The 20,329-nt window shown below is 37.3% G+C and overlaps 3 protein-coding genes, 4 non-coding genes and 2 pseudogenes across 15 annotated transcripts; 1 reads left to right on the top strand and 8 right to left on the bottom strand.

Annotated features, from left to right (window-relative positions):
* Positions 1-1,483: 1,483 nt before the first annotated feature.
* LOC140003973 (shikimate kinase, chloroplastic-like) lies at positions 1,484-8,231 on the top strand. Its single transcript, XM_072059865.1, has 11 exons — positions 1,484-1,894; positions 2,061-2,329; positions 3,117-3,175; positions 3,360-3,414; positions 4,679-4,751; positions 5,010-5,097; positions 6,641-6,723; positions 6,823-6,952; positions 7,077-7,155; positions 7,314-7,378; positions 7,824-8,231. The coding sequence occupies exons 2-11, from the start codon at positions 2,107-2,109 to the stop codon at positions 7,857-7,859; spliced, it is 891 nt and encodes a 296-aa protein (XP_071915966.1). The 5' UTR covers positions 1,484-1,894; positions 2,061-2,106; the 3' UTR covers positions 7,860-8,231.
* Positions 8,232-9,261: 1,030 nt separating this feature from the next.
* On the bottom strand, positions 9,262-13,993 carry LOC113701155 (F-box/kelch-repeat protein SKIP6-like). 2 transcript variants are annotated; one of them, XM_072059861.1, is made up of 3 exons: positions 12,770-13,993; positions 9,962-10,245; positions 9,262-9,751 (listed from the first exon to the last, which is right to left on the bottom strand). In XM_072059861.1, exon 1 carries the CDS (start codon positions 13,917-13,919, stop codon positions 12,834-12,836), a length of 1,086 nt encoding a protein of 361 aa, XP_071915962.1. In that variant the 5' UTR covers positions 13,920-13,993; the 3' UTR covers positions 9,262-9,751; positions 9,962-10,245; positions 12,770-12,833. The 2 variants fall into 2 exon arrangements, with proteins under 2 accessions (XP_071915962.1, XP_027077475.1); XM_027221674.2 differs by lacking the exon at positions 9,962-10,245 and having other exon boundaries at positions 12,770-13,992.
* Positions 10,597-10,678, bottom strand: LOC113702546 (small nucleolar RNA snoR27; annotated as a pseudogene).
* LOC113702533 (small nucleolar RNA snoR26) lies at positions 10,970-11,057 on the bottom strand. Its single transcript, XR_003451177.1, has one exon. It is a non-coding gene; the product is annotated as a small nucleolar RNA snoR26 (small nucleolar RNA).
* Positions 11,148-11,241, bottom strand: LOC113702540 (small nucleolar RNA snoR27). Its single transcript, XR_003451184.1, has one exon. It is a non-coding gene; the product is annotated as a small nucleolar RNA snoR27 (small nucleolar RNA).
* A 2,053-nt stretch (positions 13,994-16,046) lies between the features above and the next one.
* LOC113701156 (F-box/kelch-repeat protein SKIP6-like) lies at positions 16,047-20,092 on the bottom strand. Of its 8 annotated transcripts, none has more exons than XR_011818456.1 (5): positions 18,877-20,092; positions 18,530-18,658; positions 17,354-17,846; positions 16,767-17,050; positions 16,047-16,556 (listed from the first exon to the last, which is right to left on the bottom strand). XR_011818456.1 is itself a non-coding variant. In XM_027221676.2 (2 exons), the coding sequence occupies exon 1, from the start codon at positions 20,002-20,004 to the stop codon at positions 18,895-18,897; it is 1,110 nt and encodes a 369-aa protein (XP_027077477.2). In that variant the 5' UTR covers positions 20,005-20,089; the 3' UTR covers positions 16,047-16,556; positions 18,877-18,894. The 8 variants fall into 8 exon arrangements, 1 of the variants encoding a protein (XP_027077477.2); XR_011818459.1 differs by having other exon boundaries at positions 18,530-18,621; XR_011818458.1 differs by lacking the exon at positions 16,767-17,050.
* Positions 17,405-17,486, bottom strand: LOC113702544 (small nucleolar RNA snoR27; annotated as a pseudogene).
* Positions 17,812-17,899, bottom strand: LOC113702531 (small nucleolar RNA snoR26). Its single transcript, XR_003451175.1, has one exon. It is a non-coding gene; the product is annotated as a small nucleolar RNA snoR26 (small nucleolar RNA).
* LOC113702537 (small nucleolar RNA snoR27) lies at positions 18,002-18,094 on the bottom strand. The gene has a single exon (XR_003451181.1). It is a non-coding gene; the product is annotated as a small nucleolar RNA snoR27 (small nucleolar RNA).
* Positions 20,093-20,329: the final 237 nt, after the last annotated feature.

The raw sequence follows: 20,329 nt of genomic DNA, 5'->3' as shown, positions 1-20,329 counted from the left end.
GGTCAACATCGAGTTCAAGCTGATCAAATCAAATTCGAACTCAAAAATATTCAACTCATTAGCGCGTGAGACGACTCGATTATATATATATTATTTTAATAGTAAAATTAATATATATTCCTAATATTTGATTATTTGTTAAAAAAATTATTATTTTATTTATTTTTGAAAATAAAATAATTATTTTTAAAATTTTTTTAAGCTCGAACTCCACTCAAATTTAAGTCGAGTTCGAATTTGATTCTTATATTTTGAGTTCGTCAAGCTCGAACTGGAGTTCAAATTTCATAAAACTAAATTGAGGTTCAAATCGATTAGGCCAAAACTCGATTTGGTTTGACTGATTTGCACCCATAGTTACAATAAATGAAACTTTAATTTAGCATTATTTTGCTATCTAGACTCTTAGTTGTCTAGTTGACAAATTTTAATTGACTATTGAGCAATTAATGGGACAGCCACACGTGATGGAATAGAGAATAAAAAAAAATAGAGAAATTAAGATACAAGAGATAGAAAAAAATAGAGAAATTAAGAAATTTATTGATGGATTAAGTAAACATTCATGTGACTCTTCTCATAAGCTAATGATGGCTGTTGAAAAATTCACAAGCAGATGGCAGTATCGTGAAAGTCCAGATATGTGAAGAACTAAAGATTTCGTATGATTTATTATCTATCAATCTAGCCCTTCTGAAAAGGAATTTTTGTTTAACTGTTTACACTAATTTTTGTAGGTTGAAAAGACTTTTTGCACATTATTATCAAGTATTACAATGTAATTTCTAGAATTCTTTGAAAAAAAAAAAGAAACGTGTAAACATCTAAAATATAAAAAATATATAATATGATTGCAGTGTTTCAACTAGAAAGAACTTTCAACTCCCTTTTAGAGTTTGAGTTTTTTTACCATAATAACGAACTATAACTTTTTAAATTGATATAGTCGTATGGTTAACTTTTAGACTATAATTATGTTGTAAAAATAGGTGATCATATATATTCAATTCTTATGAAGCCATTCTTGAATAGACAATATAATTTATAATTTCAGTTTAACATAGTTGTGTTACAAAAATAGGTTACCTATGTATTTATTTTTGATGACGTATTTGTTTCTTTTGAAGCCATCTGGAGATGATAATAAATTTAAAACCGACAATAATTGCGTAAATGGTGTCTTTTTAGATATTGGATGCTATGAAATAAGCACACTCACAAAGTTGTGTTTCAAAATTAAGACGGTGACACGTACACTCATATACGACACAGATTATAAAATTTCAATCGATGTAATTATATTGACACTATCTCGTTATATATAAAATAAAATATTCCTATCAAATCATCGTATTATATTACATGAAAATTAGTGACATATTCACTTCTTACGAAGAAAAATCAAAAGTTTCATCCTAATATAGTTGCTTCGAAGTTATCTTCTAAGACATGACATAGAATGTTCTTCTCAACTTTTATCCTAGCATGGTACAATTGCCTAAGTTACCAACTTTGTTCATGCTCCTTGTTTCGCTCTAGGCTTTAGAGTTAGTTAGGTGTAAGATTTTGCCACGGAAAACCAAACAAAATTGGAGTTAGGTACCACAATTTTCTCTTTGTTTCCGTTAATGTACTTGAAAAAAGAAATTCTCCCAACCACGTGCAAATTTTCCGCCACCTATAAAACAGTCTGAAAAATCTTTCTTTTGCCTTTCAATTTTTGATTTTCCCACTCACATTCTCACACCTACCCCCGAGGCCCCCCACATTCTCATCTACAGAGCTTTTTAGTAACTCCATAGTGAAGAAGGACCACCACCAACCACCATCACCAAGAAAATAGCACAAAAACTCACCTAATACTCCCGGTCTTCTCCTCTTCTTTGATTTTCAGGTAATCCCATCAGCAACGACTCCTCTTCTTCCTTTCTTCCAACATCCCACGTCAGGTTTTGTATCTAAAATGCTTGAATTGGGGCTGTTTGTTTTATAGTGCACATAATCTGTTCGTTTAGATGCTTTGAACCAAATGAATTTTTCTTTATTTTGTTGAATGGTAGGACTAGTGTAAAGCCAAAATAGAAAAGATTCTTAAGTGGGATTTCCATGGAGGCAAAAGTTGTACAGAGTTTGCAATGGTCAACGTTGAATAGCTCCGAAAATATTATGAGGAGACCGAGTAGTTCATTGCGTTATACGAAAAGATTTAATGGAAACGATCAGAGGCATCATCAAACTCTTGCTTCTTGTCATCTGGGATTTGGAAAAGGCGTAATTGGGCAGAGATCAGTGGTGTTTAAAGTTTCATGTTCTTCGCAGAATGTTTCAGGTAGTCTGGATTGATGTAGCTTTAATTGATTTTTTATTTTATAATGATGAAATGCAGCTCCATTTAAGAGTAATGTTGATTTTAGTAAGCAAATACTAATCAGAAGTTGTTTCTGTAGTATATTGTGCTGTGCAGTTGAAAGAAGTCAGGATGTTTGTATTACTGAACTTAATGAATTTTTAGCCTAGACATAGTTTTCTGATGAACATGGTAGAAAAAATCTTTTGAATATACTATTGGATATCACTAAATTAGGTAAATTTCAGATAGTTTGACTATGTATTAAATTTGTTGGGTACTACATTAGAGGACAAGGTTTTATATGTTTTAAAACAAGCTGGGAAGTATGTAAAGCAAGAGGGAGTGAGAGATAAATTCAGCAGCTCAGTGTCATCCTTTGGACCCTTAACATATATTTGACAATTTATGCGTCCATCAACATCCCTTTTCAAGGTCTAGTTTCCACATGATGAAATGGTGAGGCAACCCTTGAACTCTTATCCTCTGTTGATATTCAAATTTCTTGAGAACACGGATCATTGAGATTCATTTTGCCCCTTATTTCTCGATCATGGGCAATGTTAGTTCTTGCTTTCAAAAATTATTTATGCCTAAACCTTGAGGATATGTTTTTTCTGGCATTGCCTCGAGTTCCTTAATAAACTTTAATGCTCCCTGTGATGCTATAACCTCCCTGATGCTAGAAAAGAAGGGAGAATATGCATAAGTGGATAATGGCAACCCTGGATTTACAGTTATTGATTTGTTCTGTTAAATTTTGTGGTAGCTTCAGTGCTAGAATCTGGAAGTGTTCCAACATCCTCTGATGAAGCTGTGATCTTGAAGGTAAATTTTTTTTTTTTTGACCTTTACTTTTTCGACAACATTATTCTCTAGTTAGGAAGTTACATTCTCCTGATGATTCACTATTGTATACTTCTAAATGAGCTCATGGGATGCTTCAAATATTCTGAATTCTCATTTTAGAAGATTTTTAACTTCATTATTTGTATTGTTATTCTACTTGCAGAAGAAGTCAGAAGACATTGAACCATATCTAGATGGACGCTGTATATATCTTGTTGGTCAGTTCCTTTTTTGTATTTTATGGTTCCCAGTTTTATCCAGGGATTATTATATGATATAGTATTGGTAAATTAGTCAATTCTGTCTCTTATAGTTAGTTTCTGCTATCAAAGTTAGTGTTAAATAGCAATGGAAAAGTTTCTAATCAGAGTTCTTACCGGAACATATTTTGTTATGCTGCAAATAAAATTCTAAAGATTCCAGAAAATCTGTGTTGAAAGGGGACAAAGGAAGAAGAAAGGAACTGCTACTTACCTACCGTCTTGCACTTCTATTGGATGCCTTAGACTTGTCTGACCATTTTACAAAGTAATACAAGCTTCTGAACACACTATATTCAATCAGCTGCTGGGTATTGTGGAAACCTGAATAAGCTTTATAATTGGATGATCGTGATTACCAACCTGACACTGCTAAAAGATAGAAAACAAACTCAGATCTGATACTTAAGTGGGCTTTTAAACATTTTGGTCATAAGCTTCCATAAGGACTGGGATAAAGCTTTTACACATCAGGGTAACAGTAATCAGCTCTGGATCTGATTATACTATATTTAATAACTTGGACCGTGTTTTCTCAAGCTTTGCTGATATTTATAATGTGTGCATGATATTTGTGTAATGTGTCACTACGAAAGCTTCAAATTTCGCATGCCTTAATTTATTCCTTGTCATCTGCCTTTCTTTCTTTCTTTTTTTTTTTTGCCTCTCCACAGCCCACAACTGCAAGGCCCAGGGTTGAAACCCTGGACCTGGCAGCAGGGAGGGCCCTGGCCACTGGGCCAATTCCTTTTCATCCGCTAATTTGTGAGTTCTTCTGAGGAAGATGGCACTGGTAGCTGCCTGCCTCATTCACGATCCTGCTGCCTTGTGACAATGAAGCATGTGATTTTCAGACCTACAAGCACTGTTTGGTCACACTTTGTCTATCTTTTGAGTTGAAAGCAATGACGAACCTAATGCTACTAAATTTTTTTCATCTGTACTGTTTTACTATTGTTGGGTGAAGAACTGTAAAAGAAAACTGAAATGATGGATGTACAGGTCATCTATATGTTCTCTAGTAAGGGTGGGCTTGATTTTAACAGCAGGTAAAAGTATCCAACAGAATGGCAGACTATGCAGAAGTTATAGTGATAATACCAGAATGAAGCTAAGCTAGGCTTATAATTTTGAAGAGTGCAGGAATGATAGTACCCTCGAGTCCATTTACTCCTTAACCATAGAAGAGTATGCCAATGACTACATGGAATTTCTACTGCAGGAATGATGGGTTCTGGAAAAACTACTGTTGGCAGGATTTTGTCCGAAACTCTTGGCTATTCGTTTTTTGACTGGTTCGTCTCAAGAACATTTCCTCTCTCTCTCTCTCGGACCATTATCTGACAGTTTCAACTTCTTAGTGCTAATATAAACAGAAGTTTGGTGATTTTGAAGATCCTGAGAAATTTAATTATTTAAAACTTATGATAGACGAGGCAGTAAGAATTAGAATAGTTGCATCATCATGTTTTCTTTTTTATGTTGACAAGTGCTGTTTGAGTTCTCTTTAATTGCTCCACGCTTAGCGTGTCATTTTCTTTGTAATGTTTCAGTGACACGCTAATAGAGCAGGCTGTTGGGGGGACTACTGTTGCTGAGATCTTTAAGTTATATGGCGAGTGCTTCTTTAGAGACAACGAGGTCAGACACTAAGCATCGTAATTTCTTTATTTGCATGCCCTCAAACATATGGAAGACTTCAACAGTTCATTGATAGAGTGATGCAAGGGAAACAAGAAGTGTGTCAACAGATATAAAAGAGTACAAGCTTGACAGCTCACTTAACATACCGTGCTGTGTCTTTCCTTTCAAGTTTTTTTGTATGATAATCCTGATTCAAATTCGTAAGATTTGAACTTCTTCTCTTTATCAGATGGATCATTTAAGCTTTTTTGCCCAACTATCTCTTTGTCCATTTACATTTTGCTCTATCTTTTTGTGCACACAATCATGTAAGCAAATGTCTGTGCATTATTTGCTGAATAACTTTCTCTATTGAGAGGGAAAAAGCATGGAAAAGGAGCATCTTGTAGATTTTATACCCTTAGTGGTAATTATAATTATAAGTTGGCTAGCTGATTCGGGTTAACCCCCAGCTGTTATCTAATTGGTTAAAGAAACATGGTTTTATATGTTGACTTTGCTCTGGTATTCATGCATGATGCAATGCTGGGTTCCTGATGTAACTTTAAGTGTTATTTTTCCATTTATGCAACATCTCTGATGCATCAACATAATACATCTGAACATGCTTTTAGAGGATCTTCATGCTGGACTTGACACTTCTTTCAGTGTTAGAATTCTATTTGAAACTTAATCCCCTCCAAAACCAAAGTTATAGAGAAAAAGGGAAAGTAGCTAGACACCAGTGCTTTGAGGGAAAAGGTTTTGATAAGAGATTTTACCTACAGTGAGCCATGTAAAACCCGCAAGGAAACTGGGGTTCTCCCAATGTGAAAAAAATATGCAGAAAAGTAAAGATCTGTTTGCTTGCTGGAGGAAAATTATATTGATAAACCAATTTCAGCACAGTTTGAAGGAACAAATAGGAACTTGACTTCTTGGCACTAGCCACGCCCCCCCCCCCTCTCTCTCTCTGACAAGTTTGGTTGCATCATAACTCCAATTTTATCATTGAAAATTATGCTATCAAGCACGCAGGCACTGAAAGCATGGAGGTAAGACATTCTGATTAAAGCATTGGGAGACTTGATGAAGGTGAACATGAATATGCCAAAGTTTATTAAGATCAAGTCTAAGTTGATTAAAATTGCCAATATATTGACTAGCTTTGGATGATGATAATTTTGCACATGTTGTTCTATGACATAATTGTTATTTTGCATTCCTGAATTTGATCTACTATACACAAAGAGTTGGTACGAGATAAACTTTGGCTAAAGAGCAAGGCATCAATAAAGAAATTGTGCTCCTTTAACTGGGTGAGATGCCAACACAGCTTTTGATATAAACCCTTGTAGCTTGTAGACATTCATCTAATTTCTTGGGTTTGTTTGCAAATGCTTTGTCTTCAAGCAATCCCCAGGGGGCACAATACATCATCTTTAATTTACTGGTAGTTACTAATGCTGACTTTAATTAATGTAATCCATACAATTCTGTTTTGTTGGCTTTACTTAATCCTTTGTAAAATAAACTTATTAATCCTGCTCCTTTTCTTTAGACTGAAATAATACGAAAGCTGTCCTCAATGCAGCGGCTAGTTGTATCGACAGGTGGGGGTGCAGTTGTTCGGCCCATTAATTGGTATTATCATAAGAGACATTTATGCTTATTCTCTGCTATCTCACTTGGTACTGTTAAGCAATCTATTTACCATGGCTTTTTGCTGCTTTATGATTTCAGGAAGTACATGCATAAAGGAATTAGTGTTTGGCTGGACGTACCTTTAGAAGCCTTGGCACGGAGAATTGCAAAAGTAGGAACTGATTCACGTCCCCTTCTGCATGGAGAATCAGGAGATGCCTATACAAAGGTGTGTATTGTACTTATATTGGAGAATTTACCTGAACCAGTCCAAGGTTTTGTATTCTGCTAAATTTTCTCAATATTAATTGGAAGCATATATTTTGTTTGATTGCTATCTGGTTTTTGAGCAGGCTCTCAGGCGTTTGTCTACCCTTCTTGAGGATAGGGGAGAAGCCTATGCCAATGCCAGCGCAAGAGTTTCCCTTGAGAGTATGATTTTAAGCAATTTTAATTGTGCATTTTTAGATACAACCCCTGTCCTGAAATTAAATTAGAATGAGAATAAAAAAAAAAATTACATGCAGAAAAGAAGAGAAAGAACAAGGAAAACCACTCTATTCAGTTCCTTGTCTGTTTTCATAATGCAGATATTGCAGCTAAGTTGGGATGCAAAGATGTCTGTAATCTCACTCCTACTGCAATCGCCATTGAGGTATCTCTCTCTATACCTGTATCTGTGCATACAGGTGCCATGCTTGAATTTGTGTTGTGTTGATGAAATGATTTATTAGATGAGATTTTTGGCTCTTTAGGTCTTTGGATGTATCTGTTTGAGGTGATCGCTATGCCTGAGATCAGAGGCCAACTATCCTCTTCATTTTTTTTTGGGCAGTTATGAGTAGGGAATGATAAGCATGACCATAGGGTGGCCAGGGAGATTCTGTTATATTATTTTTTAGTTTTTGGTTACCGTCTTGAGCGTGCAACATACAACTTAAACCTGTATATCTTTCACATCTGGCTTCATAAACATGGGTTGTTGCCTACTGGAGATTTTCTCTCATTGCTATTTCTGAAAATTGGGTTTCAAGTGGTGGCGGCGGGCATAGAATTGACATTATTACTGACTGTAGCTATCTTGATATACATATCCGCAGGCACTTGTACAAATTGAGAAGTTCTTGAAGAAATAAGAAGGCACCAGAGTTAGTAGTGAGGACGAGGCAAAGTTTTTTCTCGTATGTGGCAATGATTCATTGAAGTGCCTGTTTTCGTTTTCCAGTGGCGAAGGTCGCATGAGTTTCACATACTCTTCTTTTTGACCATTTTAGGGTGCAGTGCTGTATCCTCAGTAGGCTGCATTAGACACTGCAGGGTGGGTTAAAGTAATTCATGTATAGGCTATCTCTCTGTCTTCTATCTGTAAAATACTACAGTGGTCAGCAAGGAAGGATTGTCAGCATTCTTTGTAAGCATGTTCACTACATAATGATTTAAGCATCAATTCAGCTTGTTGACCACAACTGTTGTGTTTTAGTGCAAATATACGTCACTTTTAATGTTCATGCCCAATGCGCGTAAATGTGCTCGAAGTAGTGATGTAGATCCCTTGAGATGAGGACCATATTTCCTGCAGAAACTGTGAAGATTGGTTTTAGTGTTTGAGGACCATATCGGGCAATGTCGTGAAGGACATTAAACACATGTTATGTTGTCTGGGAAAGGAACTTTGAATACAAAGAGCATATATATACACCCATGATGTGGTCTATACTCTCTATATTGGGCAGACCAAAACGTGGGAAATGTATAACGGTCTAAGGTGCAAAATGTTGGGGATATTACAAAGAAAATGGCTGAACGACACAAATATAAAAACACAAAATAAAGGCTTCAATTCTTGATTCAAAATCCCTTTCCTTTAGATTTTATTTGTCCGGCATTTGCGTCCAATAGAATTTGGACAAATATCTTTCAACATATAATTTGAAGTGCTTTTGCGGAGAATTCTATTGAGTATAAGAAAATGAACTTGTGGACGGATTCTCAATAATCCATGGCCGGATTATGAATTTTGAAGATCTTCAACAATGAATGCCTACACATCACATGTGGGACCTTGCGCTTGAGAGCCAGATTGATGAAGGTTTGGAAGATCAATTGATTATTATTGGAATACGGAGTTGTGCCGAAGAGTTGCAAGATTCCATAATTCTTTGGAGCCACAGAGCAGAGGATGGGGGCGACAAGGTCCTCATCTCATATTTGGTGGCCAAGTCTTTTAAGATGATAAGGGAGCAATGTCCAATGGGCACTTCTATTCATCTATGTTCTCGTCCCTGCACGACATTTTTCTCCATAGCAAAAGGATCCCTGTACTCGTAGAATTGCTGTAGAAACAACCCTTCGTGGATGTTAATCCTACATATATATATATACCTCATATTCACTCAGGATTTACAGATGAAATGTACCAAAATCACTGAATATGCAGAGGTGTATTTGAAGTAGAATGACAATAAACATATGAACTTGACCCTAAGTGATACACAGTTGTATGAGAGCACGAGAGTTCGAGATGAAAGGATTTAACAATTCTGAAACCAATAACTGAGGGAGTAGAATTTATAGCACAATGCACGAATAAACACATGAACTTATCTGACATCCACTGGTCTGTGTGAGCACAGTAAATTACTATAGAATCAAAAGGGAAAAGAAAGGTACATACAAGAAGAAGCAGCAGGACCGGTCGAACTTACACTGCCAGCTGCAGATAAACCCTACTATACACACATATTGGAGAAAGTAGATATTGTCGAGAATAATACAGGTAATTTCCAGATTGGCTATAGCAAACTTGGCCAGCAAATTATCAACCAATGGACTACAGGTGGTGGTGACTTGGACTACGCAATACACCTCGGCATTTTGGAGAATCTGAAGCAGCTGGATAGCTAACCCAATGTAGCTTAGTCACACAATCTGAGCTAGACGAAACTGCAGTAGTATCATTCTGCTAAGGAGCAATTTATCACCTACTTCTCAACCGGAATAGTTGGAAAAATCGATTGCAGTGAGAATCCTGTGAAAAACACCACATGGTTTTTTGTCATCAATGAAAGTACTCGGGATTAATGAAATAGGAAGCTAAAAATCATAATGCATCTCTCATACAAGAAGATCAACAGTAAAGCCCCACGCGCTCAGGCAGCCCTCCTTTTCAGACCATAAGTAATGGAAGTGAATGGATGAAAATTCATTTTAGCTATAGAAGCAAGAAATTTGAAATTACATGAAGGGGAAGAAGAACAGATGTGAGGCGACCAGCTTTGGAAACAAAGTTCCATAAAGGAAGCCTGGCACTTGAATGATTGTCAGCCTTTTGAAATGAATGACCTCACAAGTAAACAGGAATTTCTCATTCCCTTAAAGGGAATTGTGAATGCCAATGACAGATGGCGACAGGAGAAAATGACTAGAAAATGAACCAAAGCTCCAAGAAATGAACTCAAATGGAGTATATGTTCTCATCTAACACTTATCCCTCAATAGATGTCTGCAAATTAAAAAAAGTAGCTGCAAAAACATATACGATATTATCACGTTCAAGAATAAATTTTGCACACCAGGGACAAGTAACAACATGACAGAATGACTCAAAAATAAAGGACCAAAATTCTAAGAGTTGAAACAGAGTGAAGGAAAAAGTGCAAGGTAGCTGACTACACATGCAATTCCATACTATAAAGTCATCATATAGCAAGCAAAAGCGATCGTATAAATTGAACTTTCATGATAAATTCAAATGCTCACTTCTGGGACCAGATTGTTAAGAAAGCCCGGGACAAAGAAAAAGCAAGGAGGGTAGTACCTCACATTTGCAATATAATCCATGAGCGGTAATTAATGATGCTAAACATAAAATGGACTGGATCTCAGGAAGTAAGTCTATCCTCAACTGGATTTCAGATAGATAATGCAGTAAAAACATTAACATCACTGATCCAGAATGGACAATAAAGACCAAGCCACAGCAATGCTCAAAAAATATTGAATCAATCTAAATCTAAAAAAATTGAGCAAAGGCTGCGCAATCATCATGGAGACATCAAAGTAGTGGAGTATCACATTATAAGGCCATTTTGTCAATTGAGAAAATATCTTAAAAAACAAACAAATCCAAAATGCTTGTGTTGAATTTGGCACTAATCCATTTTGAATACATGGGTAAAACAACTGTGAGTATACAGCATCAAAAATAAAGGACACAACTCAACGGAGAGGTGGGAAACGAGGAGAACAGCATATCAGAGTCAATCCCCATAGTTTTCTTCACCGGTAATCAAAGTGCAAGGATAACAATTGTCATATATCATCACTGATGCTCATCCTCAGATCTTAAAACAAATTAAACCACCAGTACACGCTTCAATATCGAAAAAGAAATTAAAAAAAATGAATAGACTGATAATTATCATACAGGACCCTCAGGAAGACAAATTAATCTTCAATTCCATTTGGGAAATTGCAGATAGATAACGCAGTTTATTTCTTATTACATCATTGGTCCATCCAGGAAAAATTCAAAGGCGAATAGGATAAGAAAAAAGGAGAAAATTTTCCAGCAAGAAGCTCAAGAAGCAGTAATGAACGATTAAAATGTCCAAACAAGGAGAAAGAAGCTAAAAGAACAGTTTATGCCAGCGGACTTCATAGTTAGGCAAAAGAACAAAAGACATGAAACACTAGTTTGGGTCTTCTGGGATTGGAAGAATGACATCGCTTGGCATATGAAAATCAAATGTTTTTGAACTCTTATGAAAGTGGAGGCAGTCAGTCTGCCGGGTAACCCTCATTACAGTATAGGACATGTTCAGCTGCTGGCTTTATTCCATAGATTGTTTGCTCCATAATTATATGAAAGCATATTCTAGGCAAGATGACCAATTAATATCAAATAAGGGGGAAAAATTTAAGTCAGAAAAGGACTAAGAAGATGAAAAATTAACTAGAAATAAGGGAGAAAAAAGTTAATTAAAATGTATAGAACCAGCCAAGCACAGCAAAAGGTTGAATTACAATCATTGCGATCGCCTAGTTTACTATTCCAAAACCAAATGTTACTCTGGATCACGAACAAAGCAGCCCGTAAATTAGTGCTATAGTTTAGGCTAAACCTTAGTAATAAAATTCCAAAAATCTATGCAATAATTTCAGTAGTACTTTTGACTACTTGGATCCGGCATTCATAAGCACAAGTCCAAAACACCTTCACTACTAATAAGTATACACAGCACAACACTTAACCTTCAAACTTTTCCCCCCCTCTTTCGCTAAGTGTTTTTTTCTGCCTGATAATATATAATGAAACTTCAGTTTATCAGCAATAATATTTTGCGGACACAGGTGAAGGTAACTACATTTATAAAGTTCATTTACCCAGCAGAAGAGTATCAAAGGGTTGCAAGCCACTATACCAAAATGTGCTACCAAAGACACATTTACATAATTCAACACATGACATTGTGTTTAAGTTCCAAAGGTCATGAATGAAACACCAATTCTTGAATAAAAAAATCTAACTAAGTTACTTGAATTACTGAAAAATTAAATGAAAATATGGAAAAGGACAAATAAAGGCAACGAAGGGGCCCTCTAAGCAGAGGCAATTTTCAATATCTTTTCAATGGCAATATATATGCCATTATTCTTATTCATGTCAGCCTACAATTAACTTTGTTTTCCAGTAAAAATTTGACTACCCATAGAGCTTATTCAGTGTGAAACAATACTACAATTTGTAGGGTAGTACACGAGCTTATTCCTTTTTATATGTGCTTCAGAGGTTCGGGGATGTTCCTCCTCAATGGCCATTTCCCCAATTTGCGCTCTATTTTCCCCTTTCCTCACAAAGAATGAAGTAAAAGTTCACACTCTTTGCAACGAACCAGTTTTATATAACTATATTAAATGACTATTCAATTAGAACGAGGAAGGGAAGTTTACATGCATGATATGAGGTTAAACCCACAAAAAGCAAAGCATTCAAACAAATGAATCAGATAACTAAATGACTAGCATACTTCAAAGATGAAAGAACCTGAATATTATAAACAACATGTCCACCAAAGAACAATTGCCATGCCCTGCACCAAACATCACGATCAGAACTCAGCTGCCATACAATGCACAATCTCAGCTCCATTAGGAACTTTGAGAATCACACCAGACCACAAAATCCTTCCAGCCAACATTCCATCCCCATCCTTCCAAACTTCAATATCCGCACACTTTATCTCCACCTCCTTCCCACTTCCCTTTTTCTCCCAAACAACACACAACCTCCCATCGAAATTCACCATCGTTGTGCCATAGACGAACGTAGGCAACCCTTTCCCTACACCCTTCAACTCCTTCCAAACACCTTCCTCCACATCATACCCTGCAATCTTCCCAAAAATATTGCAACAATACAACACTCCCTGAACCACCGCAGGCTGCCGCCGACAAATTATTAACACGTTTCCGCACTTCCCGACCACCCCAACATCATACACCTCCCCACTTCTACCCGCCATTGCATAAACTCTCCCCTCCATCACCACGCTCGCGTGCATCCGCTTCAACCTCACCTCAACAGGGCTCGGCACCGTGGTCCACAACCCGGTAACCGGGTCAAAAACCTCGGCCCAGTCCATAGACTGAGCCGTACCATCCACAACACAACCACCTAGAACATAAATCTTCCCATCAACAACCCCGGCTCCGGCGAACTCCCGGCCCACCTTCATTCTAGGGCCTTCCTCCCACCTATTGAACCTACAATCATAAACCCACATCGAATTTGACGGAATTCCATCAAAAGCCCCCCCAATTACGTATATTTTCGGGCCTAGGACAGCCAACGCGGGCCCTACGGGCTGGACCCGGTTGCGGGGAAGGGGAAAAATGAGTTTTTGTGGGTTTTGGCAATTAGGGACGAGAGTGTACCAGTCGACGGAGTTGTCGATGCGGAGGTTAAGGTAAAGAAAGGTTTGGGTGGTACGGAGGCGGGACCGGGCGGTCAAGAGTGTAGAGGAGGTTATGGCGGAGTGCCATGTTTTCGAGACAAGAGAGAGATCACGGTAATGGGAGCTGGGGACTCTTGCTAGGCAGTCGATGGACACGTCATCTGGGAGCTTCGGGATCAGCTGGGGTTCAGCCGATGGTTGTGGCGGCTGGCTGCCACTGGAGGAGGTGGTGGTGGTCATATCTAACCAGTGTACTGTGAAAACTTTGGAAATGCCTATGTTGGTTGGTTGCTCGGTCAAGGTGGTTGCAGCTAAATATGCATAGGGATTTAACTGTAGAGACCTCCCATAAGCTAAAAAGTATCTAAAATAATACTGTAGCATTACTTGTAATGTAATTTATATTAGGTAAAAAAGTGATTCAAAATTATATTTATAATATATATATATATATATATATATGCAAATCTTGATAATCAAACAGACCCAATTATTGTTATTATACTAACTTTTAATGTATCAAAATTTAACCAAAATTATTTCTTTTTTTTTTTTGTAATTGAAATGCTTCATTTTCTTGCACTAAATAAATGAAAATTGTGCAGTAATATCTCATTCACCTTCTAAAAGGGTCATCTAACAATTTATGATACTTCATATCCATAGCATAACTGTAGCTGTGGACTGAAACTTGGGAAATTTTTCTTCCGAACCGAAATCAACACACACCCAGTTAAATTAGAAACACTCAGGAGTCATCGTAAAATTGAGTCAAAGACTAATATAAAAGGGACTCACTAAAAAACCCTGTAACTGAACAAGGCCCCAATGGACCTAGGTTGAAACCCTGTAGCTGAAAGCCTGAAACTTGGGAAATGCCTTGGTATAAATGTGCATATGGATAACTGTATAAATAGTGACGTAGATCTTGAGATGAGAACATATTTACTGCAGAAACTGTCAAGATTGGTTTTAGTACCATATCAGGCAATGTTGTAAAAGACATCAATCATATGTATTTTGTGTGGGAAAGGAACTTTTGTACTCAGAATTAGGACCGCAACCTGCAAACGAATCGAATCGCTTGAGTTCGGTCAACATCGAGCTCGAGTCAAATTCAAGTTAATCAAGTCAAATTCGAGTTCAAAAATACTAATCTCATTATCTCGTGAGCCGGTTCAAATTTGATTATGTATTTAATTTTTTATTTTAATAGTAAAATTACATATATATATCTCTAATATTTTATTATTCGTTAAGAAAAATTATTATTTTATTCATTTTAAAATAAAATAATTAATTTTTTAAAAAAATTTTAAACTCAAACTAGACATTTTGAACTCGACGAGTTCAAAATCGAGTTCGAACGAGACTCGGTTTGATTAGTTCGAAACTCAGAATATACCCATGATGTTGTATATTCAGAATATACTCGACTCTTACACCCCTATTCAGAATATACACCTATGATGTGGTCTATATTGGGTGTATCAAAGCGTGGGAAATGTATCACGATCAAAGGTGCAAAATGTTGGGAATATTACAAAGAAAATGGCTGAATGATACAAAGATAAAAACACAAAATAAAGGTTTCAAATCTTGATTCAAAATCACTTTTCTTTAGATTTTAGTTGTCTAGTAATAGAGCTTGGACAAATTAGCCTTCACCATAATTTGAAATTTGTCTATCTTTTACTCTTTGCACTAAGTAAGACAAACCCTACTTGAACTATGGACTGTTTTTTAAGGGAATTCTAGTAATTTTCTATAGCAAATCACCCCCTATATGATCTAGAAGTATTTGAAAGTTGCAACTTTTGTCTAATGAATCATGTATTTTCTTAGCCAAGTGATTAACACCAGTGGTTGGTCTGACGTTTTTATAGAAGTTTTAGACACTATTTCGAGGGGCATTAACCGTCAAAACAAGAAAAAAAGGTGTCAAAACAGAAAATTTAAACATTTTGACCGTCACTAAGGATCCGTCTGAAGATCATACAAGATCCACCTGCGAATGTCCAGTGGGGGCTCATGCTCTTCTATGTCCTCGTCCCTAGGAAGGCGAGCACGACATTTTTCTCCATTGCTGAAGGATCCCTATACTTGTAGAATAACTGTAAAAACGACCTTTCGTGGGAAGTCACTCCTATACATACATACATACATATATATATATATATATATATATATATATATATAGACACTTCATATTCAGGATTTACGAATGAAATGAACAACAATGCTCAAAATCACTGAACATGCAGTTGTATTTGAAGTGGAATGACTATAAACATATGAATTTGATCCTAAGTGATATACAGTTGCATGAGAGCACGAGATTTCCATCCAGATGAAAGGATTTAACAATTCTGAAACCAATAACTGAGGGAGTAGAATTTATAGCACAATGCACGAATAAAACACATGAGCTTATCTGACATCCACTGGTCTGTCTGAGCACAGTAAATTACTTTCGAATCAAAAGGGAAAAGAAAGGTACATACAACAAGAAGCAGCAGGACCGGTCGAACTTACATTGCCAGCTGCAGATAAACCCTACTACTATACACACATATTGGAGAAAGTAGATATTGTCGAGAATGTGGCTGAATAGAAATACAGAAGATAATTTCCAGATTGAATATAGCAAACTTGGCCAGCAAATTATCAACCAATGGACCACAGGTGGTGGCGACTTGGACTACGCAATACACCTCGGCATTTTGGAGAATCTGAAGCAGCTGGATAGCTAACCCAATGTAGCTTAGTCACACAATCTGAGCTAGACGAAACTGCAGTAGCATCATTTTGCTAAGGAGCAATTTATCACCTACTTCTCAACCGGAATAGTTTGAAAAATTGATTGCAGTGAGAATCCTGTTAAAAACACCACATGGTTTTTTGTCATCAATGAAAGTACTCGGGATTAATGAAATAGGAAGCTAAAAATCATAATGCATCTCTCATACAAGAAGATCAACAGTAAAGCCCCACGTGCTCAGGCAGCCCTCCTTTTCAGACCATAAGCAATGGAAGTGAATGGATGAAAATTCATTTTAGCTATAGAAGCAAGAAATTTGAAATTACATGAAGGGGAAGAAGAACAGATGTGAGGCGACCAGCTTTGGAAACAAAGTTCCATAAAGGAAGCCTGGCACTTGAATGATTGTCAGCCTTTTGAAATGAATGACCTCACAAGTAAACAGGAATTTCTCATTCCCTTAAAGGGAATTGTGAATGCCAATGAAAGATGGCGACAGGAGAAAATGACTAGAAAATGAACCAAAGCTCCAAGAAATGAACTCAAATGGAGTATACGTTCTCATCTAACACTTATCCCTCAATAGATGTCTGCAAATTAAAAAAAGTAGCTGCAAAAACATATACGATATTATCACCTTCAAGAACAAATTTTGCACACCAGGGACAAGTAACAACATGACAGAATGACTCAAAAATAAAAGTGGACCAAAATTCTAAGAGTTGAAACAGAGGGAAAGAAAAAGTGTAAGGTAGCTGACTACACACGCAATTCCATACTATAAAGTCATCATATAGCAAGCAAAAGCGATCGTATAAATTGAACTTTCATGATAAATTCAAATGCTCACTTCTGGGACCGGATTGTTAAGAAAACCCGGGACAAACAAAAGGCAAGGAGGGTAGTATCTCACATTTGCAATATAATCCATGAGTGGTAATTAATGATGCTCAATAAAAAATGGACTGGATCTCAGGAAGTAAGTCTATCCTCAACTGGATTTCAGATAGATAACGCAGTAAAAACATTAACATCACTGATCCAGAATGGACAATCAAGACTAAACTACAGCAATGTTCAAAAAATATTGAATCTGTCTAAATCTAAAAAAAAATCAAGCAATGGCAGCGCAATCATCATGGGGACATCAAAGTAGCAGAGTATCACATTATAAGGCCATTTTGTCAATTGAGAAAATATCTTAAAAAACAAACAAATCCAAAATGCTCGTGTTGAATTTGGCTCTAATCCATTTTGAATACATGGGTAAAACAACTGTGAGTATACCATTCGACTGAATCTCAGAATCTCCAGATTACAGCATCAAAAATAAAGTACATAACTCAACAGAGAGGTGGGAAATGAGGAGAACAGCATCTCAGAGTCAATCCCCATAGTTTTCTTCACTGGTAATCAAAGTGCAAGGATAACAATTGTCATATGTCATCACTGATGCTCATCCTCAGATCATAAAACAAATTAAACCACCAGTACAGACTTCAATATCGAAAAAGAAATTGAAAAAATGACATTATGAAACCATTAGACTGATAATTATCATACAGAACCTCAGGAAGACAAATTAATCTTCAATTCCATTTGGGAAATTGCAGATAGATAACGCAGTTTATTTCTTATTACATCATCGGTCCATCCAGGAAAAATTCAAAGGCAAATAGGATAATAAAAAAGAAGAAAATTTTCCAGCAAGAAGCTCAAGAAGCAGTAATGAATGATTAAAATGTCTAAACAAGAAGGAGGAACCTAAAAGAACAATGTATGCCAGCGGGACTTCACAGTTAGGCAAAAGAACAAAAGACATAAAACACTAGCTTGGGTCTTCTGGGATTGGATGAATGACGTTGCTTGGCATATGAAAATCAAATGTTCTTAAACTCTTATGAAAGTGGAGGCAGTCAGTCTGTTGGGTAACCCTTGTTACAGTATAGGACATGTTAAGCTGCTGGCTTTATTCCGTAGAGTTTTTGCTCCATAATTATATGAAAGCATATTTTAGGCAAGATGACCAATTAATATCAAATAAAGGGGGGGGGGGGGGGGGAAGTCAATTAAAAAGTATAGAATGAACCAATCGAGCTTGTTCCTTTTTATGTGTGCTTCAGAGGTTCAGGGATGTTCCCTCCTCAATGGCCATTGCCCCAATTTGCGCTCTATTTTCCCCTTTCCTCACAAAGAATGAAGTAAAAGTTCACACTCTCTGCAACGAACCAGTTTTATATAACTATATTTAATGACTATTCAATTAGAACGAGAGAGAGGGAAGTTTACAGGCATGGTATAACCGTACGAGGCTAAACCCATAAAAAACAAAGCATTCAAACAAATGAATCAGATAACTAAATGGCTAACATGCTTCAAAGATAAAAGAACCTGAATATTATAAACAACATATGCACCAAAGAACAATTGCCATACCCTGCACAAACATCACCATCAGAACTCAGCTGCCATACAATGTACAATCGCAGCTCCATCAGGAACTTTGAGAATCACACCAGACCACAAAATCCTTCCAGCCAACATTCCACCCACCTTCTTCCAAACTTCAATATCCGCGCACTTTATCTCCACCTCCTTCCCACTCCCCTTTTTCTCCCAAACAACACACAACCTTCCATCGAAATTCACCATCGTTGCACCATAGACGAACGTAGGCAACCCTTTCCCTTCACCCTTCAACTCCTTCCAATCATCTTCCTCCACATCGTACCCTCTGATATTCCCTAAATAATCACAACAATACAACACTCCCCGAACCACCGCAGCCCGCCCCCTCCACCCCAAATCAAGCCTTTTTGACACGTTTCCCCACTTCCCCAGCCCAACATCATACACCACCCCACTTCTACCCGCCATTGCATAAACTCTCCCCTCCATCACCACGCTCGCGTGCATCCGCTTCAACCTCACCTCAACAGGGCTCGGCACCGTGGTCCACAACCCGGTAACCGGGTCAAAAACCTCGGCCCAGTCCATAGACTGAGCCGTAACATCCACAACACAACCACCTAGAACATAAATCTTCCCATCAACAACCCCGGCTCCGGCGAACTCCCGGCCCACCTTCATTCTAGGGCCTTCCTCCCACCTATTAAACCTACAATCATAAACCCACATCCAATTTAACGGGATTTGGTTAATAGACCCCCCAATTACGTATATTTTCGGGCCTAGGACGGCGAACGCAGGTCCTACGGGCTGAAACGGGAGGCCGCGAAGGGGAATAATGGGTTTTTGTGGGTTTTTTCTGCTATGGCAATTAGAGAGGAGAGTGTACCAGTGGAAGGAGTAGTTGATGCGGAGGTTGAGGTAGAGAGAGGTTTGGGTGGTATGGAGGAGGGACCGGGTGGTGAAGAGTGCAGAGGAGGTTATGGCGGAGCGCCATGATCTTGAGACAAGAGAGAGCTTAGGGTAATGGTATCTGGGGATCCTTGATAGGCAGTTGATGGACACGTCATCTGGGACGTCTGGGATCAGCTGGGGTTCGGCCGATGGTTGTGGCGGCTGGCCGCCACTGGTGGTGGTGGTGGTAGTGGTGGTCATCTAACCAATGGACTGTGAAACTCGGGAAATGCCTATGTTGTTGCAGCTAAATATGTATAGGGACTCTTAAAACTTTGGAAATGCCTATATGTTGAAAAAAATTTTGAAAATTAAATTCAAACTCGACTTGATTATTAATTTATCTTATTCTTCATGCTTGGTTTCGATGTCATTATTATTATTTTTTAAGTGTTAGCAATAATTTATCTTATTATTTATTGCTCATTTTATGTAATTGAAATGCTTCATTTTCTTATATACTAAATAAATGAAAATTGTGCAATATCTCATTGACATATCTTGTGAAAGGGCCATTTGACGTATA

The sequence above is a fragment of the Coffea arabica genome, chromosome 7e, assembly GCF_036785885.1.
Source record: "Coffea arabica cultivar ET-39 chromosome 7e, Coffea Arabica ET-39 HiFi, whole genome shotgun sequence".
NCBI classification, from domain to species: Eukaryota; Viridiplantae; Streptophyta; class Magnoliopsida; order Gentianales; family Rubiaceae; genus Coffea; species Coffea arabica.
Note: the sequence above shows the minus strand (reverse complement) of the source record. Positions and strands in the feature narration are given on the sequence as shown.